Source organism: Macadamia integrifolia, chromosome 10 (assembly GCF_013358625.1).
Source record: "Macadamia integrifolia cultivar HAES 741 chromosome 10, SCU_Mint_v3, whole genome shotgun sequence".
Lineage (NCBI taxonomy): Eukaryota > Viridiplantae > Streptophyta > Magnoliopsida > Proteales > Proteaceae > Macadamia > Macadamia integrifolia.
Genome location: NC_056566.1, coordinates 29,933,698 through 29,959,785, shown reverse-complemented (window position 1 = coordinate 29,959,785; position 26,088 = coordinate 29,933,698). Strand labels below are relative to the sequence as shown.

General features: G+C 37.8%; 4 protein-coding genes across 8 annotated transcripts; all 4 read left to right on the top strand.

Annotated features, from left to right (window-relative positions):
• Nucleotides 1–185: 185 nt before the first annotated feature.
• On the top strand, nucleotides 186–10,701 carry LOC122091413 (proline-rich receptor-like protein kinase PERK3). Of its 5 annotated transcripts, none has more exons than XM_042661344.1 (9): nucleotides 186–486; nucleotides 626–670; nucleotides 1,043–1,462; nucleotides 1,701–2,072; nucleotides 3,985–4,197; nucleotides 7,719–8,090; nucleotides 8,377–8,620; nucleotides 8,699–8,846; nucleotides 9,909–10,701. In XM_042661344.1, the coding sequence occupies exons 2-9, from the start codon at nucleotides 634–636 to the stop codon at nucleotides 10,284–10,286; spliced, it is 2,184 nt and encodes a 727-aa protein (XP_042517278.1). In that variant the 5' UTR covers nucleotides 186–486; nucleotides 626–633; the 3' UTR covers nucleotides 10,287–10,701. The 5 variants fall into 5 exon arrangements, with proteins under 5 accessions (XP_042517278.1, XP_042517280.1, XP_042517276.1 ...); XM_042661346.1 differs by having other exon boundaries at nucleotides 186–513; nucleotides 3,985–4,077; XM_042661342.1 differs by having other exon boundaries at nucleotides 186–513.
• A 146-nt stretch (nucleotides 10,702–10,847) lies between these two features.
• Nucleotides 10,848–14,618, top strand: LOC122091415 (UPF0481 protein At3g47200-like). The gene is made up of 2 exons (XM_042661347.1): nucleotides 10,848–11,613; nucleotides 13,148–14,618. Exon 2 carries the CDS (start codon nucleotides 13,184–13,186, stop codon nucleotides 14,495–14,497), a length of 1,314 nt encoding a protein of 437 aa, XP_042517281.1. The 5' UTR covers nucleotides 10,848–11,613; nucleotides 13,148–13,183; the 3' UTR covers nucleotides 14,498–14,618.
• A 1,582-nt stretch (nucleotides 14,619–16,200) lies between these two features.
• LOC122090943 (universal stress protein PHOS32) lies at nucleotides 16,201–18,671 on the top strand. The gene is made up of 4 exons (XM_042660721.1): nucleotides 16,201–16,500; nucleotides 16,921–17,030; nucleotides 17,138–17,256; nucleotides 18,437–18,671. Exons 1-4 carry the CDS (start codon nucleotides 16,323–16,325, stop codon nucleotides 18,507–18,509), a joined length of 480 nt encoding a protein of 159 aa, XP_042516655.1. The 5' UTR covers nucleotides 16,201–16,322; the 3' UTR covers nucleotides 18,510–18,671.
• Nucleotides 18,672–22,402: 3,731 nt separating this feature from the next.
• LOC122092376 (putative pectinesterase/pectinesterase inhibitor 26) lies at nucleotides 22,403–23,072 on the top strand. Its single transcript, XM_042662687.1, has one exon. The coding sequence runs from the start codon at nucleotides 22,403–22,405 to the stop codon at nucleotides 23,066–23,068; it is 666 nt and encodes a 221-aa protein (XP_042518621.1). The 3' UTR covers nucleotides 23,069–23,072.
• Nucleotides 23,073–26,088: the final 3,016 nt, after the last annotated feature.

Below are 26,088 nucleotides of genomic sequence, written 5' to 3'. Positions count from 1 at the left end.
TAGTAACTACAGCATTAGTGGATAAGTTTAGGGATAAGGGTGAGTGATAGTAATTGTCCCTTTCATTCTATCTGATTTAGTTTTGAGGACGCTTTAATCTTGAACGGTGACGTCATCCGTTCTTACCGTTAAATCCTTTCCGTTAAAAAAGGCACAGAGGCAGGAATAAAATCCTAACTTCTCTGCTGCTTCACTCCGACAGAGAAATAAATGGACACGAAATATTTAATACGGAAAATATTTTTCGTTTCGGATTAAGTTTTCCATTTTTGTGTTCCCCCTCCAAAGATTTGCTAGTTCTTAATTTTTGAGAAGGGGGGGAACTCACATCAGCACCACGAAATCCCCGCCAAGAGTTCGAAAATCCCGCTCTCCAATACTATGTTCTATGGGATTGACACTTCGGTCATCTTCTTTTGGTTCTGCGATTCTTCCATTTCGGGCTCATTGTCGATTTGGATTTCCACATTACGATCGTTTTCTTCTGCGAGTAAGCGATGGCTGATGCTGCTGGTATATTTTTTTTGAACCCTTTTCGTGTATCAGTGCTTGTCATCTCACAGTTCACGATCTCATTGGCCATTTGTTAAGGTCATTTAGATCTGAAGTGTTCGTTTTATTGCAGCGTCGGTGATGTCTGGTTTTACGGATACATTCTCAATTTCTAAAGGTAGCTGTTTTCTCGCTGAGTTTCTTTAATGGCTGATTTTATTTGGTTGTGTTGTTTAAATTTTTATTTTTGTTGGGGAGGGGGGGGGGTGGTGATACTGGAGTGATTGTTCAGTAACGTACTAAAATGCTGAGCTCTTGTTTGTTTGAACTGTGTTAATGTTCCAATTCAAAAGTTTGAATCGGTTGAGCTAGGGTTTCTGGGATTGAGGGTAGTTGAATGCTGAACCCATTTATATTTTCTCGGAGATTTAAGTTAATATAGATATGATTTTGCTTACTGTTCTTTCTAATGGACATCCCTGCAGTGTTCTCTTTTTAGTTCCATTTCCCCCTGGATAAGTGGTTTTTATTGTAAAATCTGAAATTGCAGGTTTAGTGAAAACGGTTCAATGGTTTTTAGTGGAATATTTGCTCCTTTGGCCTTGTTCGGCATTTATTATTGACGCTCAAACTCCATCGGAAGCATACGTTGCCACGCCCACTGTTCCTTATCTTCCCCTGCCCTCTAATATTCCTTTCTACAAACGTGCACATCGAAAGCATTTTTCACTTCATGCTGCTCCATTGCCCGTGCTGCCACCATCCCTCCCTCCAGATTATGGCTCACTAACAATTTCTGGTCATCCATCTTCAAGTTCACAGCTATCAAAATCATCAATGAGTGGTCAATTTCCAGCTCCCGGCATAGGCCTTCTAACTCCCCGCCTGGCAGATGTTGCCCCAGCACATTCCAGTGCTGGTTCTGTTCCTTCTGGTTTAGCTCAACCACCATTGACTCCTACAGTTGCAGGTAAGATATTTCATGGGCTAGTTATGCTTGTTATCTGATACCCAGAGAAAAAAAAAAAAAAAAAAAGAGGTTATTCTTGTTATCCTTTTATATTTTTAAGTGATTATGAACTGTGCCATCTAAAACCAGTTTAAATGTACGCAGAAACTCAGTACGAATCTATCACTTTATGATTAAATTCTGTTTTATCAGTGTTTTTCCTTCAGTAACCTGGACATCTGACTTTCGATTTGGGCAGACTGTTGTGGACCAGACATGGTGATAAAAAGAGGGAGTCCTGCTTGCCATTGTGTATATCCAATCAAGCTTGATCTTCTCCTTCTCAATGTTTCCCTGAGCACGAATTGGAGTCCTTTTCTGGAAGAACTGGCTTCTCAGCTTGGTTTACGAGTTTCTCAGTTTGAGATCATCGACTTTTATGTACTTAGCTTATCAAGGTTGAATATATCTATGGATGTTACTCCATATACAGGGCTCAGTTTCTCTGCTAGTGAAGGGTATGCAATAAATACATCTCTTGCTCTGCACAAGATTCATCTGGACCCCATGCTAGTAGGTGACTACAAACTTCTTAATTTCACCTGGTTCAAGTCACCAGATCCTTCTCAAGGTAATGGCTTGTCTGACGTAGTTATGGTATCATTTCTGAACTCCCAATTCTTTGTGGCATGGCATCCTTTATATAAGATAAGTGGTTATTTAGAACATATTATTTTTATTTGTTTTTTCTTCTTTAATGAGATTATTCCATGAACTTTTTCAGCATTTTGTACTTTTTCTCTTGGTTCCTTGGGAAGTCAGAAACTTCGGTAGTAAATTGTTAACACATCATAAAGTACAAGGAGATTTGGTTCTTTGTATTCCACTCTTTTTGATCATGTCTAATAGCCCGAGCAGTTATAGGTAAGAGCCATATCTCTAGGACAGGTTTGGGGGCGTGTTTGTTAGAGATTAGTTGGTAGGGATTGGGGTTTTATCATTTACACTTTTCTAATGACACCATTCCTCTTTGGCTGGCCTAGACCAAAATTTGTGGGAATAACTTGCTGTAAACTTGGATAAGTCTATCTATATTTTTTGATGTTAGTGATCATAAGTTCTTCCCTTTGACATCAAACTTAGGACGCATGCTATCTCATTGGCAACCTCTCTCTTATCGCTGCTCGAGGGGGAAAAAAGTTACAGGCATATCTAAACCCCACAAGGGAAGACAATTCCAAACTTTTTTTCTCCACATTTGGAGCCTACAACATCACCTCATTGATGTATACAGAAAATTGTGCCTGACTACCTTGCTGCATGACCATTGAAAGAGATACATTCTCTACCTTACTGCCTCTCTCAACAGTGTTATCCATGTCACCCATCTCAGTCTCCGCTTGGGAGAACCTTATAGGCTGTCTCCTCCTAGGGAAAATCTGGTATTCTTTGCCACAGTTAGAGCCTTTAAAGCTTCCTCATTAATGTCTACAGCCATTTTTGCCATTGTATTTCTGTCGAATGGGGCCTCACCCTCAAGGTTCTGTTATATGTTACAGTACCAATCTGACTTTGAGTATGTGATGTCTTAGAGTGGGTATGCATATCCATCCCCAAACTGCGATCAGCATCATCCCGCTTTCCTTTCCTGATTAACACGTGTCAATGCCCCTTTCTTTTCATTGCTAGCTACTGTAGTGATGATTTATGTTGTAGGAAATCAAACTCAGAAAGGTCTGTTAAGTGTCACATATACTGTGTTGAACACTTTGAATTAGAAGTTGTGTCCTTTATGCAGTAAGTGTGGGCACAGAATCAATATCAACTCTAGCCTTTAGGTGTGTCAATGGTAGAAAGAGACAGAATGGTTGTCAAAGAATTCAATTAAATCTAGAAAGGCCAGAACATATCATTTAAGCTATAACCCGCTTTTTGAAAGTTGGGTTTCTGATATGACTGCACACTCAACTTGGTGCCATATGATCTGATAATGACTCCTTGATTTGACCATCTGTTTTTGGCACATTGTGTATATTATTATTATTATTATTTTTGCTCATTAAATTTCTGGTATATTTATTGTTATATTAATTGTACATTCTGCTTTACATATTTATTTATTTTTACATTTACTTGTGAGTTGCATTGCCCATTATCCGACAGAAACCTATTCGGCCATTCCAAAGTATTAGGGTAACATAGACTTAGAGAAGATTAAGCAGGGGAAAATGGAAATTTTAACATAACCATTGAATCCTTTAGTGCTTCTTGTGCAAGGAAAATTATCCTAGTCTGAAAAGGATAAATCATGCTATCATGCTTGAATTTTATAAATTTACCCTTTTGTTTTTTTGACAAAGCTTAAAGTGGCTCTTTCTCCTGCATTACTTGGTTCCTCCTCTGGATGTAGAATTTTTCTGAAGATTCATAGTGTCAAAATCATTACAGATTCATAGTGTTAAAAATCATTACATTTTGGTGGATGTTTCATAACTTCATTTTTTTGGGTAGTTAACAATTTATAAATTTTCTTCTGATTACAGCTCCATCTGTAGCTATGTCACCTATGGCTGCCCCAGCTCGTTTGCCCTCTTCTTCAACACCATTGATCACTTCAAACAGAAGGAAACACCCAGGTTCAATTCTCATTCTGGGTATTGTTGTTGGTATCCTGATCATCGTCATTGTATCCATTCTAGTAATATGTTCATGCACATCCAGTCGAGGAAGGAAGAAAGCACTTCCCTTAGAAACTGGTATATTTTCAAATGCATCTTGTTTCTGTTCTTAACAATTTTGATTGTTCATCATTCCAGTAATTTTATTGCATTCTGCAGAAGGTTCGCATAAAATGATTTTATTTATTTATTTTTATTTTTTTATAATGAGACTGGTGATCATTTTATTTTTCTAAAACCTCAACAACAAAGTTACAAACTGAAACCACAGGGCTACTTGTGGTGAGGAATGAGGACAACTTGGAGATATTTCAAGCCTTCTTCAGCATGTTTTGAGCCTTTATAGAGCTATTTAGGCCAGAAAGTTCTATGGTAAAATTGTTCCAATAAACTTATGCAGAATATGATTTCAGTTTGATCATATTATTGAAATGACACTGAGCAACTGATTACAAACAGACAGCAGAACTTACACGTAACTGTACAAAGAAGAATTCACTTAAGAATCAATGGTGAGCATCCAGGTTGACTTGGTGATATCAACATATAAACATTTATAGATTCATATGTAGTTCTTTATACAAAAGTTAACTCGAGTGGAAATCTTACCAATGACATCATATGATGAAAAGGTGGAGCATCTTTATCAGGGGGGTGTTTTTCTTTTTTTCTACTATTTTAATTGGTAGTCGGAGATATAACATATTAGGAGTTTTTTATTATTAGAGAAGTCAAAGTCTAATTAGAAATCTTTGGGGGTGGGGTTAAGTTTGGTGAGGAATCGGAAAAGAAGCAAGGTTATGGCCTAAGAATATGCATGTAAATTCTTCCATTCAGCCTATGGTTAAGAGAATGGTTCTCTTCCTAAAGGTTTCATGGTTAATACTAATAGTTCCTTTACCTCTCTCTTTCTTTCTTCAATTTCTACAATAAGATCTTTAAATCAAAGAATAATTCAGGATATATGGGACAATCGTGACAGATCTAGGGGTAGAGTCTTTTGGTAATAAATAAGTAAACATGATCAGACCACAGGGTAATCAAGTCACACTGAAATTTGTTATGAACTAGTGATTAAAAGTTTAATACAGAGTTGAAAATCAGTTGATGAGGAAACAAACAGTGACCAAAATAGGGGTAAAACAGTAATTCCAAGGCCAATCAGAATTCAGAAATTAGGGTTTGTAGTGGTCAATTGATTCAACAACATATGACATAAGCAGAAGCTTAAATCTCAGAATCGATTTAAGAAGGTTAAAACAGCAGCTATAATGGAGGCTTAATGTAGGACTAGATTGGACACCCAACTAGACCCAAATGTGCAGGAACTTTTAGACTAGAGAACAACCAAAACCAATAGCAAACTTATAGCAGAAAATCAGACTTCGACCAGAAACCTGAATTGATAAACGATCTCAATGAACAGTAACCAGAAGAGAAATAAATCAGCAGCAGTCTTAGGATTAAACCAGAAATTTAATAACAATATAACACCTCCAGTAGGTTCAGATCACAGATGCTAATAGTGCAGAATGTCACAGTAACACAGAACAGAAAACAGAATCTAAATCTGGACAGATTTGACAATCGGCCAGAACTGCTTGACAGTTCACTTCAGCAGATCCAGTGGTCTGATTGACCCCAAAATTGGATCGATCGTCCCTCTGGATAGGATTATCCTTCGATCAGAATATGGAGGCCATCGGATGGCTGGTTCTCCAAAAACAGCTAGGTCGATAGGAAGGAAAACAGAGAAGTTAGATCGCTTACCTGAACTGCTGGAGAAGAGATTCAATAAGAAAACCAGATAATAAAAGACCCACTCTGACTTCTCGCCGCAGAGTGTCGATTGGATCACACACCAATCCCTAACCCTTGATCAAACACAAAGGTACAGCCATGGAACAACCCAGCGGCAGCAGTATGAGAACTTTTTTTTAATTGTCAAAATCGTGGCTCATATAAGAGCCCTCTTCTTTATTTATAATGATGGGGAGGGTTGACAAATAATAGCAACTCAGAGTTATTAAATCTGAGTTACTAAAAACTGATTACAAGAAGTTACTAAAAACTGGAAATTGGAATCTAATGAAAATAGAAACTGGCCTTAAACAGAAATTAGAAACTAACAATGACTTGAAATTAGAAACTAACTTAGGACTTCAAAATAGAAACTAAATAAGAAACTATTAAGCTACTAATAATCCCCATCAGCAGCCCAAATCGTGGCTGACTTGGACCAGATCTGGGTCGACCCAGTCTGCCACTTGGGTCGACCTTGGTCTTGATTCTCCTTGTGTAATTGTCGGTATTGCATCAAGGGTAGGGGTAGATGGGAAAAACAAAAATATCTTGAGATTAGATGGTCAGAATTAGGTTGAACTCATCGAGTTCACCATTAGGGTTCCTGAACATATGGTCAAAATCTTGAAAGAATCTAATGGCTAGATTGCTTAATATCAAAAAACATGTTGCAAAAGCTCTAGTTGCAGAGAATTCTAGAAGCGAAGGTTCTAGTTGCAGAAAATTCTTTGAAATAGAACTTACTTGTTAATGGCAGGGAATAGAGAAGAAGAATAATATAATCCAATAGAGCAATAGCAGAAAAAGAACATGAGCATAAAGACAATTAACCCGGGCTTCTCCCCGCAAGGTGTCAACTGGATTAAACACCAATCCCTTTCCTTGATCATACACAAGGGGTTCCTTGATCAAACACAAAAGATCTTCAAACATGAAGAAACAAGGGAAAGTTGCAATTTTCTTTACTAAGTTTGTGTACAATGCTAGGCCCCTTACAAACATATATAAAAGACTAAAAAATTGACTTAGGCACTGAAAAGGAAAGGCCTAACCATATCCTTAACTAATATGGTAAACTAACTAGGAAATTGGAATAACGAAGGAAACTTAAGAGTGTGATTACGAGAGTCTTATCCCACCTTAGCTGTGCAAGACCTTGTTGATGTGGTCTTCAGTTACCTATTAGCTATTAAAGTAAACAAATAAAATAAGATGTAACTTAAATGAACCACATATAACCGGTTCAATTAAACTAACCCAAAACAATCTAAAAATAAACTATGTATAAGAAACTACAACAACAACGAACGCAGCCTTATCGGTCGGCTACCTGGATCCAAACGAAACAATGTACGGAAAACTGAGGTCTAGACAGAAAAGGGGGATAGGAAATGAGAGGAAAAATTACAAATGAAAGACGAAAGTTAGAGGAAAGAGCCACGACCCAGCAAGTCAAGAGAATCTCAGCTAAATGGGGTCGCTTACATGGATCCTTGCTCTCCAAAACTAAGTAGAAGAAACTAAGCCCTAATAAAACCAATTCAGTATGCAGCCTTAATAGCCATAGTTTAAGCTCATCAAAGTTGTCTATACACCTATTACATTGAAAACCCCATGGATCAAAGGCCCAACATGTATTCAACCCAACCCTAGACTTATTCCTATGTGAAGAAGCCCCTTTTGGTGATGTATCTGCATCATTCCCAATTGGGTTTTATTTTTCTTTGGGATTTGAAGATTTTTATAAAGTTGTTTTATATTCAAAAATTTATACATAGTTGGATTTTATTTTGCAGCAAAATCAAGGACTGTAGATGCAGTTCCAACTGGAGGATCTCTTCCGCACCCCAGCAGTACCCGGTTTATTGCATATGAAGAACTTAGAGAGGCAACTAATAATTTTGAACCAGCAAGCATGCTTGGAGAGGGTGGGTTTGGCAGGGTTTTCAAGGGGGTCTTAAGTGATGGTACAGCTGTTGCAATCAAGAAACTTACTAATGGAGGACAACAAGGTGACAAAGAGTTCTTAGTTGAGGTTGAGATGCTAAGCAGACTGCATCACCGTAATCTGGTGAAGCTTGTGGGGTTCTATAGCAGTAGTGACTCTTCACAGAATCTCCTCTGTTACGAGCTTGTCTCAAATGGAAGCTTAGAGGCCTGGCTCCATGGTATTTCATCTTCCTGAGTTATTGCATTCTGCTTCTGCTCTCTCTTTCTCTCTCTCTCTCTCTCTCTGACACACAGCACAAACAGAGCAAATTATAATGTGTTTTCGTGGTTGCTATTATAGAACCTGCTGTTTTATCAAAACTTCGTCACCAAAAAAAGAAAAAAAAAACCGACTTTTGTCTTAGTGATGGTGTAGTTTCCACTTATATGGGAACAAACTTGATACTTCTCTTTAGTTTTTTCTGTACATTTCTTTTTTTAATGTAGACTGTCCATTTTCTTCAGGTCCATTGGGCGTAAATTGTCCTCTGGATTGGGACACCAGAATGAAGATTGCCCTTGATGCTGCAAGAGGGCTTGCCTACCTACACGAAGACTCACAACCCTGTGTCATTCACAGGGATTTCAAGGCATCTAATATACTTCTTGAAAACAACTTTCATGCTAAAGTTGCAGATTTTGGCCTGGCCAAACAGGCACCTGAAGGCCGTGCAAACTATCTGTCTACGCGTGTGATGGGCACATTTGGGTGAGTTTCTTTCCATCTCCCCTTGCAACTGCACATTCCTGGATTATCCTCCCTCAAGTGTTAGTGAAATGGTTTTAGGTATGTAGCCCCTGAATATGCCATGACTGGACATCTACTAGTAAAGAGCGATGTGTACAGCTATGGAGTTGTCCTCCTTGAGTTGCTGACTGGAAGGAAGCCTGTGGATATGTTACAGCCTTCTGGTCAGGAGAACCTTGTGACATGGGTTAGTACTATCTTCTTTCCACTATAAATGAATTACCATATCTGGAATTCGAAGTTGTCTGGAATCCCCTCTATCTCAGCCAGCAGGCCCTTGTGTTCAGTCCTTGCCATGATGTGAGCACAGGATGGCCATGTATGTGCCCACATTCGTGATGCACCCCTTGAACTGGTAGTAAGTAGTTAATGCACATCACTGATGCATCTCTGATTTCATTCTGAATTGCAAGAAATGCTTCATACACTTGGTTAACCTGCTACTATTTTAATCGTCTATACAGTTCTTTTAAGTGGATGGACCTTTAGCACCACTTACCAATTAGCAGCATGTGCATATTTTGATCTGTTTCAGTTGAAAGCTTGCATAGGATAGTGTTTGGTACAAATGTGGCTTGGACCCATTTGAGAAGGCCAAAGAACTTTGAGTCAAGACTCTCTTTGCAACAGTAGATGCAACTATAATGTTTCACTCACATTTTTTCTTTGGCACACTTGCAGAATGTGTATGGAAATCTTACATATATATTCATAGTAGAAAATTTTAGGTGGTGAACATAATATCTATTTTAGATTTCTACAAGCCTTGGTGAGTTGGTGTATGTTTGCATGATAAATGTTCCAAGTATGCAATTCTTTTCATCAGATTTTATACACCTTGCCATGTCAAAAATAGACTTTTGCTACTGATGGGACCAAAAAGTTTTGGGTTTGTGGAGTCTGAGCTCAAGTATTTGTCAGATTCAAATACCCTTTAAATTCAATTCAATGTTAGGCCAGACTAGTCCCCTAACAAGCTGTCATGGCCCCTTTAGCATTGACGTGTGTTGTGCATCTATTATTAGCTGGAAATATTATAAATGACTGGTCCTTCTGGATATAAATTAAAAGACTATGTTCTGTTTATTTCAGGCCAGGCCAGTCCTTAGAGATAGGGAACGATTGGAAGAGCTTTCCGATCCAATCCTTTAGCATTGACATGTGTTGTGCATTTATCAGTGGCTTTGAATATTATAAATGACTAGTCGTTCTAGATATAAATTAAAAGACTAGGTTCTGTCTATTTCAGGCCAGGCCAATCCTTAGAGATAAGGAACGATTGGAAGAGCTTGCTGATCCAAGGCTTCTGGGAAAATACCCAAAGGAGGACTTCATACGTGTTTGCACAATTGCAGCAGCTTGTGTTGCACCAGAGGCAAGCCAACGTCCAACCATGGGCGAAGTGGTACAGTCCCTTAAAATGGTGCAACGTATTACAGAGTATCAGGATTCCATGTTAACTGTCACCAACACACGTACGAACCTCAGGCAGTCGTCTACTACCTTTGAGTCAGATGGAACTTCCTCAATGTTCTCCTCTGGTCCATTCTCTGGTTTAAGTGCATATGACAATGATAACATCTCTCGCACAGCTGTATTCTCAGAAGACCTGCATGAAGGACGATGAGACTTTTGCTGTAAGTTTTCATGAGGAGGTAATCTGATCACAGCTTGTGACCATACAAATATACATCAAGGACTCAAAAGAACCTGGGCAGTTGAAGATAGCAGTCCGCATAGGACTGGGGGCTTGGAAAATGAAAGGAGGCCTTGAGATGGGGTTCTTACCTCATCTCCCCTTACCGCTCTCTTCTTTGGTGGAGAGCCCTTTCAGTTTTTCCCAGTCAATGGTGGGTTAACTTAAAGTAGATAACATTGTATATATTCCTCGTAGCTTTGCTTTGTTTGGATTTGCCTGCATGGGTTCTTTCTTTACATCTTATTCTTTCATGAGGTATACTCATAACTGCTTGATCTGTCGGTGTCAGATGCTGTTTCCTTGCATTGTGATGATTTAAAAAGAAGCTAAGTTTGCATATCAACTAGAAGAAGCTTTAGGTTGCTTAGGTAGAATTTTAATTTTGGAATACAGTCTTGTTTCTAAGAATCTTGGAAAGGTTGGATGATTATGCTTCAATTCATGCATCCTTCACTGAAGGCATGACAAACTTGACTGTTGCTCCCTTCTTTTATTTTTTGGGGTGGGAGTGGTTTTGGGTGGGCAGTGAAAGGAAAACATTTATGAAGATGAACTCAATGAAGTGTCATCCCTTGATTTCTCCAGATTGGTTTTCGTGAGCAGCATCTTTTGTAGATGAATATGCTTCAATTCATGCAACCTTTACTGAAGGTATCAAAAACTTGACTGTTGCTACCTTTTCTCTTCTTATTTGTTTGGGGTGGGTGGGCGGTGAGGAAAACAGAAATTATGAAGACGAACTCAAAGTAGTGTCACCCCTCGATTTAGCCAGATTGGTTTTCATGAGCAGCCATCATAAGTAGAAGAGAAATCTTTTTCCTGAAGTCAAGTTTGTGTTCACTGCAACAAGATTCACTTCAGGGTTATTCTTGCTAACCCTTTATTGTAACACACTACTTTTAGTACTTAAATTCTGTCTGAAGTAATTATTATCTTACTTTAACAACCTATACTTTTCTTGAAGGGAAGTAGTTCAATGGTATCACATTGTACTGCTCTACCATGAAAGATTGAAACCCATCTTAGCCTTGGCTTTTTCCATTTTGAGGTAGCCTAGCCTATTATTCTTGTACTGTTTCACAATGCTCACCAAGCAACCTTGGATTCTCTACATCCTCCAACTATTTGAGGCTGTGAGAGTTAACCAAGCATTCTAAGGTTCTCTTTTGCAAGAATAGAAAATGTCAGATTGTTGCAGCCAAGAATGTGCTCTCTTCTTTTGGTTCCTGACCAATCAAACTCCAAATCCAAATTGGTATATTATTTTCTCCTCTTTATTTCCCTCTTCTCCCCCCCCCCCCCCTTAATCCATTATCATCTCTTTCTTGGTTGTTTGAACGGTGAAGTGGTCTTCAGGAGTAGGTACTGCAAGTCTGGTCCACCTTTGGGTCCGCTTGGATTGATTTTGGATCCCTGAAATGTGTTGGAACTCAGTTGTTAAATTTCAAGCTGATAAGGTTCCACAATTAAATGAACTGAACCGGAAGATCGCACTTGTGGTTGTAGCTTCGTGGCTGTCTACTTGATTCATTTTGAGGGGAAGCCATTGAGGCCATGACCCATGAGATTCTGGATCTTCTGTGGTATGTGGTGAGTGGCAGTGAAGATCCAATAGCTGGGAGGATCTTGACATGTAACCCAGCCGTTGGATGCTCACTGTCGGCTCACCGCAGAGGATTTTTTCATCATAAGATCCATGCAGCTTCTCATTGGTCCATGCATCATCATAGTTCTAGATTTTTGAATGCCTTGTTTTGCAAATAGAGCAATTCCGTTTGAAGTTGAACATTAAGTCTACCTAGGTATCCATAAAAATTTAACCACTTACATTTAAGATTTAAAACCCGGAATTGCACATGATCAGTCTGTCTGATTTTGCTTTGATTTGACTCGGATCAAAATTTGCAGAAAATGAAATCAAGAAGAAACAAACATTTTTCCAAATATATATATATATATATATATTGAGTTTTTATTTGAAAGTATCGTAGATTGAGTTCAAGAGGTAAGTTATTTCCATGGTTACAAATATGACCCCAAACTCACTTCATTGGTTTGATGCTACAACTGCAAGAGACCAAAGAAGTGTGAAAATGAGTTTGAACTTGAGATATCAAGAAAACTATACGAAGGAGTGCCACTAGATTTTTCTCTCATTGAAATGGCAATCTTTTACAATCTCAAGAAACTTTAAATCTTTCCCCTAAAAAAAAAAAAAAAAAAACTTTACATATACATTTTAATCATTTCCTTGACCTAATTTTTGTTAAAATTTTGCCTGTGAAATGGATATGAGGTCATATACCACATGACCCATTACAGTGTCAAATAAGTGGTAAATTCTAGATGTTAATAACAGGTTTGGCCATCATTCAGTTGGTTTGGTCCGATTTCGATCGGGCTCAACTGGTTTTGGGCTGATATTGGGTGAAAATCAAGATCAAATTGTTAAACCGAAGTTTGATTTTGGTCCAATTCAATTTGGTCTTTTATCAGTTGTTATCGATTTAGTTATGATAACTAATCATAACAAACTAATTTTAATAGACCCTTTTTATATATAATGGGTGTTACCAAAAAAATAAAAATTATATATAATGGGTGATAATAATAATAATAATAATAGTAATAATAATAAAAAAACTATTTTAATTAATCTTTTCAATTTCTACCGGTTTCATTAAAACCCATTCGGAAATCGATCCAATAACGGTTTGGTTCGATCCGGTTGAACTGTATAACGCTTGGGTCATGCTTGGAATGACACTGGAGATGCTTTGCCATTGCAGAATTTGAGAGGTCTGCTAGTCTGAAGCAACTGAGTTATGGAAATGGAAGATAACACTCAACATGCACAGAGACAAAGCAGAGATCATATTTCAATTGAAGTTTCTGCAAATGAGTCACTTGCCTCTTCCATCAGAGGGAAAATGGAACAGAAATCTCCTTCACTTTGCATATACAGAGTTCCAGAAAAGTTTCAGGGGGTAAGTAAGAAGTCCTACATCCCTGACATAGTTTCCATTGGCCCTCTTCACCATGGAAATTCTTCACTAGGTCCAATGGAAGATCATAAATGGCGATATTTCCATGCCCTTCTCGGCCGTAATCCAGTACTAGAGGAAAGCCTTGATGAATGCGTTAAAGCCATTAGAGAATTGGAACAGAGAGCTCGGAAATGCTTCTCTGAATCGGATAAAATCACTCTCAATAGTGATCAATTTGTGGAAATGTTGTTAGTTGATGGTTGCTTCATCATTGAACTCTTCTTCAAATACATTCTGAAAGGGTTGAGAAGGAAAGGGGATCCAGTGTTCAATACCAAATGGATGCTCTCTGGTATAAGGCGTGATCTGATGTTACTCGAAAACCAGATACCCTTGTTTGTTCTTCAGAGGATATTCGATCTCGTTCCCATTCCAGACCAGTTGCATCGTCAATCCCTCACTTATATTGCTTTCCGTTTCTTCAAAGCTATAATCCCAGGAAACAAAGAAGCTCTTGAGAGTAAATTCGTCCATGAAGGAGGTCACCTACTGGATTTGCTTCGTCAATGTTACCTCCCATCGTTCCCGAGGGTGATGCCATTACCAAACCAACGAGGAATTCAGGAAACCCTTAATTCTGCAACGAAGCTTCAAAAATCAGGAATCAAGATCAAGAAATCTGTGCAGGATAGCTTATTAGACCTAAAATTTGGTAGAGGGGAACTCCGAATTCCTCCCCTGAAGATCTATGATTATACAGAATCGGTCCTGAGAAATCTCGTCGCTTTGGAGCAGTGTTGCCATGAGCACATGAAGCAAATCTCGTCTTATGCTCTCCTTATGGATAACCTAATCCGATCCAACAAAGATGTGAGATTTCTTGAACAGAGAGGAATCATTGTAAATCATTTGGGTTCGGATGAGGAGGTGATCTCTCTGTTCGATAACCTCTGCAAGGAGATTGAGGTTGAGGAATCTTACTATGTGGGTCTCTGCCAACAATTGAATGGCTACTGCAACACCAATTGGCATGGAAAGTTGTTGAAGCTAAGGGAGCTGCACCCTCATCTTCTGCACCTCCTTGGAATTCTACTTCTCCTCAGCTTCACAGGAACCTTATTTTCTGTACTCTCTTTTTTTCTCTATCACTGAAGGCTTAGTCCTGCCTCCTGCGTCTCTTGGCATGTTTTCTTCATTGTTTTTTTTTTGGATGAATTTGTTTTCTTCATTTTGTTTGGGAAGATGTAATAAAGATGATGTGCCTATTTCCTCACCCCATTACCATGAGACATCAAACAAGAGAGAGAGAGAGAGAGAGAGAGAGAGAGGGACTAGTTTATGAAAGGGAGTGTTTTAGGTTTTTACGTAGTGGAAGCATGGTCAGGTATCGGATTGATTGTATTGGTATCGGCTGAGATCGATAATGATATCTGAACGATCTGAATTAGTTATTAGTATCAATTTAGGGAAAAAATTATAACAAAAATGTACTTTCTTGTGAAAAGTAAGGGGCCAAAGTAATTGATCTGCACTGAAGATAAATACCAATATTGATACTGATAATTAAATCCTTGAGTGGTAGTAGTTTATGAAATTTCTATCCAAAAAACAGTAGTAGTTAACGAGAGGGAGTGCCTTATTTGATGAGAAGAGTAGGTTTCCTAAGTAATGGAATTAGTTTATGGAAGGAGTGTGTTGTCTTGTTCTCAATAGTAGGTTTCCTAAGTGGTGGAAGTAGTTTATGTATTTATAAAAAAAAAAATGTAGTTTATGTGAGAATTAAAGAGAAGTTTTCCCACTTACTTTCTTAATTACCATTAAGTTTTCCAAATAAAGAGTTCTAATTTATTTTTAAAATAAAAATAGGGGAGAGATTTTATGCATGGTCTGCAAGATCATGCATACAACCATTGGATGGAAGTAAGGAGGCGTACCAAAGGTTCTCATCCTCATCCAACGGTTGTGTCTATGATTATGCATCATATGTGATTGTGTATGAAAATTTTTTAATGTCTCCCTTATTCCCTCTCCTGTTATATTTGAAGCGGGCTCTCTCTCTCTTATTTAAAGTTTAAACATATTGTTTTGCTTCTTTTTATTGGTTAGTCATATAAGATGTCATTTTAAATGGATAATTTATAGGTTCCCCCAAAAAACGGAAGAGTTAGTATACCTATTAATTTGAAATCTCAACAAAAACTGGTTTATTTTAAACCATAGAAGGGTAATATATAAAAAATCTATAAAATTTAAAACAATTATTTAAAATTAAATAAATTCAATTCAACTAGATTTTTTTTTATTACCCTAATTGAGAGAGAGAGAGAGAGAGAGAGAGAGAGAAGAGGGGGCACAATTAGAGCTTGGACCATAGTTTCATGGTATATATATTTAAGAAAAAATTATTAAAAGAAATTATTTCATTAGAACCTAAAGAACACACAATTATTGGTCTATATAAGTCTTCTTTAACTATGAAATGGAATTCAATTATACTGCCATACACACTAACGACAAAATCTTTCTCAACAAAGAGTAAGCAAACTTATCCATGTCACCGACGCAAAAAAAAAAAAAAAAAAAAAAAAAAAAACTAACTTATCCATATGCAATTTATGCATCATATTCACTCCCATATTCACCCAAAAAACATCAGATCCTCTAATACCTCCAATTTTTTATCTTCTTTTATTTTTTCTCTTATCATTGACGGGTATTTTAAAATTTTAATCACTAAATTTCGAAGGGAAAAAAACCTTGAAAATATTAATGTGAAACTGGTCATCTACAGATATGTGGGACCCGAGCCATTTGTCAAATAAGGATAAGATTTGTTCTCCTTTGTTTAATCCCTTTTTTTCTCTTTCTTCGTCACAAACTGTCGGATCACATTTCCACCGACGCCGAAAGCAAAAGAAGAAGAAGAAGAGGAGAGACCCAATTAGACAAAACCAAAAAACCAAAGTAGATCAGAGAGATGGAAGGAGATAGAAGGGTTGGAGTTGCCTTAGATTTCTCTCCTTGCAGCAAGAAAGCCCTAAAATGGGCTGTTGAGAACGTGGTTCGTGATGGAGATCACCTCATCCTCATCAATGTTCAGCCCGAAGGATATTACGAAGGGGGTGAGATGCAGCTCTGGGAGACCACTGGTTCTCGTATGTTCTCTATATTCCTTTTCCTTCTTTCGATATATATATATATATATTTTTTCAGATTTTACGCAGAAATCCGGTATTTCTTTCGTTGTTAATTCATTATTGTTTTCTATTTGTTTACGAATCACGATCTGGGGTTTGTGAGATCCCCTGTTTCGAACACAGTCATCGCAGAGCTCTCTTCAAGAATCTTTCCTTCCAAGTTCAAGCCTTTCTGATTAGCTAATTTATATTTTCATATTTCAAGTCGATTTAATCTATTTCTATTTTTAGGTTAAGGAGTCCCTCTTGATCTTAATAGTTGAAATACAAAAGCTACGATTTTCAGATCTTGTACATAAGCTTGAATCTATTGAAGTTTTCTGTTCTATATTCGATGAAAATTTCAGAAATTAATTTTACTTTAATTGGTTCCAACAGCCTTGATCCCTTTAAGTGAATTCTCGGACCCTGTGATCATGAAGAAATATGGGGTGAAGTCTGATGCAGAGACCTTGGATATTCTCAACACCGCGGCCAGACAGAAAAAGGTAAACTTGCTTTTCCCTTTTGAGAGATATTCTTCCATTGTTTGAAAATTGAAGTTCAGATTGCTGAAAGAAGCTGGTGTTCTTGATCTGATATGTGTTACGAGTAGATTGTGGTGGTCACAAAGGTCTACTGGGGAGATGCCCGTGTGAAGATATGTGAAGCCATTGACAACATTCCTCTCAGCTGCATCATCATAGGAAGCAGAGGACTTGGAAAGATCCAGAGGTATAATAGTAGGGATTATTGTTAACACCCTTGGTTCCCTCTGGTTGCAAAGGAAATACAGGGGTGGGAAGTGAAATCAAATCAATACTAACAGAGAAACTTTTGCTATTAGCTTACATGATTGTTTAACTAATTCTAGGACATCTTCAAATTTGATCATGACTTATTTATTTATTTATATATTTTTATTTTGCAATTAAATTCTTTTGATTTGGAAATTAAAAAGAAAATAGTAAATCTGAAAGTTAATTACTACTCACTATGTGAATTTTAAACTAGTTGCATCATCATGAACTAGTTAGATTTTAAATCTCAAGATGAGATATAGATTAAGAAACACAAATATTCAATGGAGATGACGCTAACAAACTAAGCTCAAGATCAGAACTGGAACTTCTACCTAGCACAACCCTGATTGCATGAGTAATGAGACCTCTGTAGGGTAGAGACCAATCTCATATATATAAAACCTTTAATCCGCCTAACCCATCATAGGAAGACAATTTTGATGAGATCTTTGAATATACTTACAATATACTTTATATCTAAATTAAAAATTAAATTTTTTTTGCTGGTAAATGTAGAAACGCAACCTTAAAACGATGCAGAAGATAATGGAAAAACAAAACAAACAGTGCACACGGATTTTACGAGGTTCGGCAAGGCTGCTTACGTCCCCAGTGAGATGAGATCCTGCTTCACTAGCAATGGAGAATAGGGTTATAGCGCTCATCCTCACACCTCTCAGTGTTGCTTGCATTACAGAGAAAGAAACCCTCGCTACAAATATATAGCGAAAAAACCCTAATCCGGAAAGTACACAATTGCCCATCAGTACTCTCTGGATTAAATTGCGACGGAATACAAGACATCATACACCAATAGTAAATCTGTATCACTTTCTTTCTTTTGTACTCATACGGTGTGTTTAGTCACTGTTTTCAGTGAAAGTTGAATGATTCTCATTCAACCTCGGTATTACCCAATCTATGCGGTTGTGGGGTCAGTATGAATCCGCAGTACTAGTCAGGCCTTAGCCAAAAAAAAAAAAAAAAACCTGAGGGAGTTGAAAAATATCTGAAAAAACACTTCCTCCCATGGCTTTGGTTTCCCCTTTGTACAAGAACGCATCAAACAGTTCCTCTGATTGACTGGTGCCCATTTGTCTGTTTTTATGCAGGGTTTTATTGGGCAGTGTTAGCACCCATGTAGTGAACACTGCTGCTTGCCCGGTTACTGTTGTGAAGACTTGAAGATTACGGGTAATGAAGGCTAGTCCCTTTTATATTGCAGAAATCAGAGTTGTGTTCTAAGACCATGGTGAAACTTGATTTTAGCTTTCATAGTAAGAGTTTCTCTTTCATATGGATCGGCCATGGATTTGTCTTAAATAAATAAATAGTTCCTTCTGTTCATTGATGCATCTTTTCTCACACTTTGTTTCATAGTCGTAAGACTATTTTGTCAATTATGCCATCTTTAATATTTAACCTAAGTGATGATGATCCTTCTTAATTTGTATCTTAGAATTGGGGTGGATGGCTGTGGCTGAATGAAGTTTAGGTTTTAAAAATTGAATCGGTCAACTTCGATTTACCCCCATTCTTCGGATATTGAGTCCAACTGAGCTGGGGGCGAGTCTAGTCGATTTTTTGAACAAAATTTTCACCACCATATTTTGTGTAGCTAATTCAAGATGGACCCCACCTATTCATATGATTGGAAATTGTTATATCAGATGCCACGTAACGAAAATTGAGTGGGTCATTGTGCTAAGCCAAGCAAAATATTTGTTTTTAGAGGAAGATTTTTTTTTTTTCATGAAAAATTGGAAGTCCAATAATGACATTTATTATGTGTGTTCTATTGAAATTGACAAAAAGTCCATTTGAGAGGCCTCAACTCACCAATTTCTGCCCCAAAACGCTAAATATCTGAGGATGATTAAGTTACATCCATTTTCAGTTGGATGATTCAATATGTGGTGATTGAACTTTCCATGTCATTATCCATATAATTTCATAGGAGACTCATTCAACGCATTGGGTGTCCAATCCAGCATCTAATGGTTGGGAGGATTTGAACATGCACCTAAATATTATTGACGCACATTTGCAGGTCTTTCAAACCGTTGGATGTCACATTGGGCAGGAAAGGATCTTTTTCTGACTCATTCATGTTATCATGAGGATCCTAGGCATTACTTGTACATTAAGGTGTAGGATTAGTGCTAACGGCATGTGTTCTAATGTGTTTACAACATACTTCCTTACTACTCTTGCTTTATAGAGAGAGAGAGAGAGAGAGAGAGAGAGAGAGAGAGAGAGAGTTTTAAAGCCTTAGCACTCGAAAATTTATACCTCGAACTTGGATTAGTGTAGTTGATCCATGAAAGTTTTCAAACCTTAAAGACTCCTCAGCTCTACTGATATCGTCGTACAGGGGGAGCTTTCGCTGGTTGGGGCAACAGAAGCTTTATTCAGAGCTATGAAGACAGAACTTAATATGATGTTCTTGGAGATGGTCCAAATTCTTACCCAGAAAGAAGGAGATAGTCCAAATTAAAAAATTGATGGCTAGAGAACATATCTAAGCTAGAAGCCCAACTGCGGAATCTTGAGGGAACAGGAACAGGAACAGGGAGGAGATAGGAGCATTAATAACTGCAGCGGAGGCTTACAATCCTTTTAACTCATTCAATGCTTGGTTCGTGAACAATAGTAACATATGGTAGCAGTCTAGAATCTCTTCTGGGTCTCCTGGAACCAGATCCTCTCAAGTGCAATAGTGTGACAAGTGTGCATCTAGCAGCCAGGTGTGCGTGTTTGGTATTGCCAGCAGTCCAATGCACGCTGGGCTCATTGGAGCACTTGAGAGGATCCAGATCTGGATCCCCTCCCCTATAGGTAACTACCTCACCCTGTTGTCTCCCCATGGATGGTGTGAGATTGGGTGGAGTGGCTACGCACAGTAGACCATCTAAATAAGAATGTTTTAGAGAGGAGGAAGGATGAAGCTGCAAAACTAACCCTGGTAACTAAAGAGAGGATGATAGGCTACTGAAAAGAAGAAAAAGATTGTAACAGTACGTGGATGGCAGATCAGAGGAGTTCCTTCGAAAGTGGAGTAATGGACTGATAAAGTGACATTGTAAAAGGGGGGGGGGGGGGGGGAACTGGGCGGTGGAGGTGGTGGCGCCACCACTGTGGTAGTGTTGTTGCTGCTGATGGTGGTGTGTCATTGTGGCTGTTGGTATTAGTAAGAGTATATATAGATTACTTTCAATCCCCCTCCATTAAAGGATATTATGGATGTGGGGAGATATGAGCAAAATTGAAAATATGAAAAAATAATGTATCTCTAACATAACATTTACCTGAGGTATTCTAAACATAATATATTTATTAAAGAAATTTACATTCACCACCCCTCGCCTTTGCCCCAATTACATCACCCCCCTCTCGTTTCGTCTTTTACATTTAAACCCAAAAAACCAAAACCGTTCACTAGTGTTAGTTTTGAATTTAAAAAGACCTAACTACCCTTCCTACCTGTTTTACCCTTTTAACACCTTTTGAACCTTAAAAAAATCCCCAAATCCCAACCGTAACTGAACATTACCTTCTCCAACATGGGAGAGGTGCTCTTCCTTCTGGCAAAGTGAGGAATACATTCCGGCCAATTGATAGCCGCTGGCGAAAACAGATACTCTCCGGTGAAGTGAAGGTATGATGTATTTGGTTCAATTTTTTTCCCCATTTCTCTCCTGTGAACACCACGCAGGTTCGGTTGTTGGAGTGGGTAGCAGAAGGCTACCAGTGTCTTTGGTCGATATACCAGTCTGCCAATGTTAAATTGGTTCCGGTAATACAACTCTAAAATTAATTAGAGTTCTAAGTGACCAAGTTATTCTCTTTAAGAAGATCAAAAACTCTTTGGGAGCCTTCACTTCTTCCACATTTGGCATAAATGTCAAAATGAGCACATTCCAAAATGTTTGATCCTCAAATCCATTCTTCACTGCCCAATTGTGGACCTCTTTACCTTGTCTTATACTAGAGATACCTGCACAATATAAGGCGAAAGAACAAAAGCCTCAACTTTTTAATATATAAACAGAAAATAATAAAAAACAATTAACTTGATCAAACCTGAAGAAAAAAATTTACAGAGAGCATGTTGTGTAATAATAAAAAGGTGAGAACCCAGTATCACATTTCGTTAAGGGAATCAACAGAAAAATTGGCAAAAAAGTAAGTATCGAGATAGTATACTAAGAACCCAGAAGCAATGCGGTGTGATCTTCAGGTACGAATCGAAATTCTGAAATCCGAGACAGGAAATCAAATTGCAAAGATGAGACTCACCGGTTTCGTCGTCCATGGTTTATGGAAGTTATGGGCAGAATTGAAGAATCCCAGCCCCCTGTTTCGTCGGAACAACCTATGGTGATGAATGTCCCATTGCCGGAACAAGTTGATGTTCGCCGGAATAACCTACAGTGAGGAATCGCATACCAAGTTGGAAAGAAAGCCCTAAAGTGTTTGCTCTTTCGTAGGTTGTAGAAATAAAGAAGGATTCTGAGGATTTGGAAAAATTGGGTTCAAGTTAACGAGAAACACCTCAAACCAGTGAACCGGTGTTAGTTTTTTGGGTTTAAATATAAAAAAACGAAACGAGTGGGGAGGGGAGGTGATGTAATTGGGGCAAAGGCGAGGAGTGGTCGATGTAAATTTTTATTATATCAAACAAGAGGTACCCCAGATGTAATTTCTCCAAACGTTAGGTACCCTAGTGTAATTTACCCTTTTAAGTTAGTAAATTGACCAGGTCCTCCAGCACTGCATTTCAAACAAAGTAGCAGTTAGGTAGTTTAAACTTTGATAGAGCAAGAATTAAACAGAACACAGCATAACTAGCAAAGTAGGTAGGAAAAGAGAAAAAAAAAAGGACTCATCACTTGAGAAGTCTAAAACAAATGCCAAAACAGTTACCCTAATTAGTATTTCTTCCTAATTGCGTGGCTAACCAATCAAACCCACCTTCCTAAAAGGCCAAAGCGCCTAAATCTTAATACAAAACATCTCTATCCCCTTAATCCCTTTGTCTCGCTTTCTCCTAATTAATCTTCTCTCCTAATCAGACAATGGGGCCTTCTTATCTTAATCGTTTAGTCTTCATTGTCTCTCTTTCTTCCCTCTTCTTCTTCTTCTATTCTGCAGAGGCCTTATGTGTCCCTCGCAATCTCACCCTCCACAAACCCCCACATATCTCCTTCTCCTCCCCACCCCAACCAAAACCAGAGCATAACCCTGCAACCCCACCAGTGAGAAAGAAGAACCCAGGAACAAACATCAAAATTGATCCAGTAGTCAATAAAATCTGCCACGCCACTGACTACCCACATCTCTGTATCTCCTCAGTCACACACTACCTCCATGGCAAGGCTAATCTAGCCACCATCTTCGAAGCCGAAATCAGGGCCTGCAGACACAAAACCAGAGCTGTTTCAGCATTGGCTATAAAGAAGTCTCAGGATCCAAAGGTCGACCCCCCCACGGTTTCCTCTCTTAAGGACTGCAAGGATAGTTTCAGTGATGTTTTGGAAAACCTTCAAGAAGCAGAGAATGCCATGAAGGTTCATGACATTGGCACTGTCAATACCATGCTCAGTGCGGCTGTGTCTGATGTTGGTGATTGTGATGACTGGATCTCCAATAACCAAGAGGTGAAACAGCTTATGTCCCGTCCAGATGCTATCTTGATTGATCTAATCAGCAATTGCCTCGCCATTGCTTCCTTGGTCAAGTAGAGAATTTGAAAGATCCTTAATCAAAAATCCATTAAAGTGGATTTTGGTGGGATTCGTTTTGCTTATATGAGTCTATTTCCTCTGTAATTTGTAACGTATATGTACTGCAACTCACTTCACAAACCCAATCAATACCTTTAAAAAAAAATAAAATTCATGTAATTCTCCCTAGAAAGAAAAATTGAATGGAAGAAGAGGTTCCTACTTCCTATTGCGTTTGCATGACTATATATATAAGCTGTTGGCTTGAGAGGTCATTTATAATTCTCTTTCCCAATTTGGGATTTTTTTTTTTTAAGGAATTGATGCATACTATGGTGTATATGTATATAGTCTTTACCCCCGAAAAAAGTATATATATATATATATATATATATATTTAGCTCTATAAGAAATGGTATGGAGAGAAATTTTATGAAACTCATCACAAGATCAGTTTTTTTTTTCAGTTCATCAGTAAAACTTCATCATAATTTGATCAATTTTGATGAAATGTTTGGAGCAAAAAAAAAAAAAAAAAAATTGCAATTATTGATACAAAGAGGAAGAAATCAGTACATGTGATCTATACAAGATACAACCGTGACGAATTTGTCATATGGTCAATCTAATGGATAAGTAACATAGAGCATCAAATTGATTTCTTCCCAAACAGAAAAAGGTGTCAAATTGACAAAAGGGAAAGTGTTCTCCGAGCATTTTCTTCTTTTGGTTCAATCATTGGAGGAGAAGGGGATCATTTTACAAGGGGGAGGAAATAGGGAGACACAAGGATACAAGTGCCAGAGCCATGCTTCCTGACAATAAAACTTTCTTCCCAAAAGAAGAGAGTTTGGTTCTATTGAGCAAAAGTTCCACTGCCACAATGCCCAAGGGCAGGGTGAGGGTGGGGGCTGGACTTGGGTCTCTCAATGACAAATGGCATTGCCTTGTGTGAGAGGAGGTACATGATATAGAGACCAAGGCATTAGCCTTGTAAACTATCAACAAGGTGCAATCATATCACCAGACTTACTTGGGGTCCACTAGCACAAAAAGTCTCTACAGGGAGGTAGTGAGCGGCAGTGAGCATTCAATGGTTGGGGTATATGTCAGGACCTTCTCATCCATTGAATCTTCACTACCGATCACCGCTCACCGCAAAGGATTTGAGTCAGTGTCCACTGTCGCTACTATTTGAGTATGGTGCTGATTCTGTATTGAATTATGAAGAATTTCATCCACCTTGCCAACTCTATGGGTGCTCTTAAGACACATTACTCATTTACTTCTTTTTTGGGTGGGGCCGGTGGACGTTGGGGTTGGTGGTGGGTTTTTCAGTTAGAATTTGGGTTGGGAAGGTGGGTTGCCCTCTTAAGAAAATAAAAACTTACTAAGTTTGTAGGGTTTATTACAATCCCCTCAACAAATTTTATAGAGATTATATAAATCAAGATAAATTTTCTATCATAGTAAACTTAATCCTAATCTATACCCAAAAGAATATCAAATATAGTTCCAACACTTAAATAAACTCATTTACCTCATCAATTTTCTTGAATTTCCAAGCTTTATATAACGTATCCCTTCTTCTTCTCTCTCATTTTTTTATTTTTTATTTTTTTATTCGTATCTGACTCTTCTCTAACGACTTGGGCATGCAATTGCTACCACTCACCCATCCAACGATTGGGATGAATTAGACACACGTCCCTAGGTATTGATTGGAATGCATGTTCAAGCCATCCCAGCCATTGGATGGTGGGAGATAAATGGTTGATATTGGAGAATATTTTTTTCCATATCTCATGATTGAATTTGCTAATTTCTTAGTTTGTGCTTTTTCTAAAAAATAAATCATCTATAGGTCGACTTATATTTCAAACTTGGGGTGGCACATTTTGTTGATTACCCTGTGGCACATTCGTTATTTATTTATTTTTATTAATACGAAGTGGCACATTCATTGTTACTATTAAGTTTGAATTGCAACTAGGGTATATACTTGCATATTAATGAGAATTAAGACTCCCTTCTTAAATAGCCAAAGAACAAAATAAGAAAAATTATTTTAACAAAAAAATTAAGAATAAAGAGTTGTCGGGAAGGTAATATTGTCATTACCTATTAGGGCATATCTATGTTTTATTTTACTCATGATCATTATCAAACTGCTATTGATAAAAGCTCGTATGAATGAACCTATGATGATCTCTTATAGTGTTTGCATTTTTTTTTTTTTTTTTTATCACCAAGAATTGTGCTTGGCTTAAGTCAATGGATATATAATTATTGCCAAATTATATAGTTGCCAAACCTCTTAAATTTGGTGCATAAATAAATCTCATCTCTTTCTGTATAATTGTAGTGCATAAGAATTCATATTTTCCACCACGTATTGTGGAATAAATGAACAGATAAATTGTCAAAATTGAAAAATAAAAGGGAGAGATTGGACATTCCTTCAGCTTTCGATAAGCTAGTGGCATGCAGTAATCACAGGGCTAAATATAAAAGGGTAAGAGTCTCTTCCAAAGTGGGAGAAGAGAGAATAACAAATGCTGGACACCATGAAGGTGTGTTCAACCTTTTCCCAAAATAAAAATACAAAAGCTCGAGACGCGAATGGTCCAACCTTTTAAGTGGAGAGAGGATGGTAGAATTCAAATGCCCCATCCCACTAGAGGAAAAGTTTTGTCAATTTGTCAAAATAAACTCTTTCACAATCTTTTCCCTTCCTAACAACCCCTAACATTGTCTCTCTCCTTATTGAAGAAACGGATAGTGCAAGCCTCCCAATTGGTATACTCTTTTTGCTCCGACGTTGTGGGAAACCCTTTTCCATATACGGTATGAAGTATATAGTATAAAAACAAAGGTCATTTGAGCCAACAAAGGAGGACACACATAGGCATCGTTTGACAATGTTCCTAAAAACACATTTTTGCATTTTTCTGTTCTTAGAAATGAAGAAACGGGGTAAAAAGCATTTGATAATCTTGTTTTGTTCTACCCGTTTTCAAAAACATAAATAGGAATTT

Bases quoted from the DNA above. Each gene is read 5' to 3' on its own strand.
- LOC122090943 (XM_042660721.1), top strand. From the start codon at position 16,323: ATGGAAGGAGATAGAAGGGTTGGAGTTGCCTTAGATTTCTCTCCTTGC. The intron at 16,501-16,920 runs GTATGTTCTCTA...TGGTTCCAACAG, and splicing joins CTGGGAGACCACTGGTTCTC to CCTTGATCCCTTTAAGTGAA. The intron at 17,257-18,436 runs GTATAATAGTAG...GTTTTTATGCAG, and splicing joins GGACTTGGAAAGATCCAGAG to GGTTTTATTGGGCAGTGTTA.
- LOC122091413 (XM_042661342.1), top strand. The intron at 671-1,042 runs GTAGCTGTTTTC...CTGAAATTGCAG, and splicing joins TACATTCTCAATTTCTAAAG to GTTTAGTGAAAACGGTTCAA. The intron at 1,463-1,700 runs GTAAGATATTTC...CGATTTGGGCAG, and splicing joins ATTGACTCCTACAGTTGCAG to ACTGTTGTGGACCAGACATG.
- LOC122092376 (XM_042662687.1), top strand. From the start codon at position 22,403: ATGGGGCCTTCTTATCTTAATCGTTTAGTCTTCATTGTCTCTCTTTCT.
- LOC122091415 (XM_042661347.1), top strand. From the start codon at position 13,184: ATGGAAATGGAAGATAACACTCAACATGCACAGAGACAAAGCAGAGAT.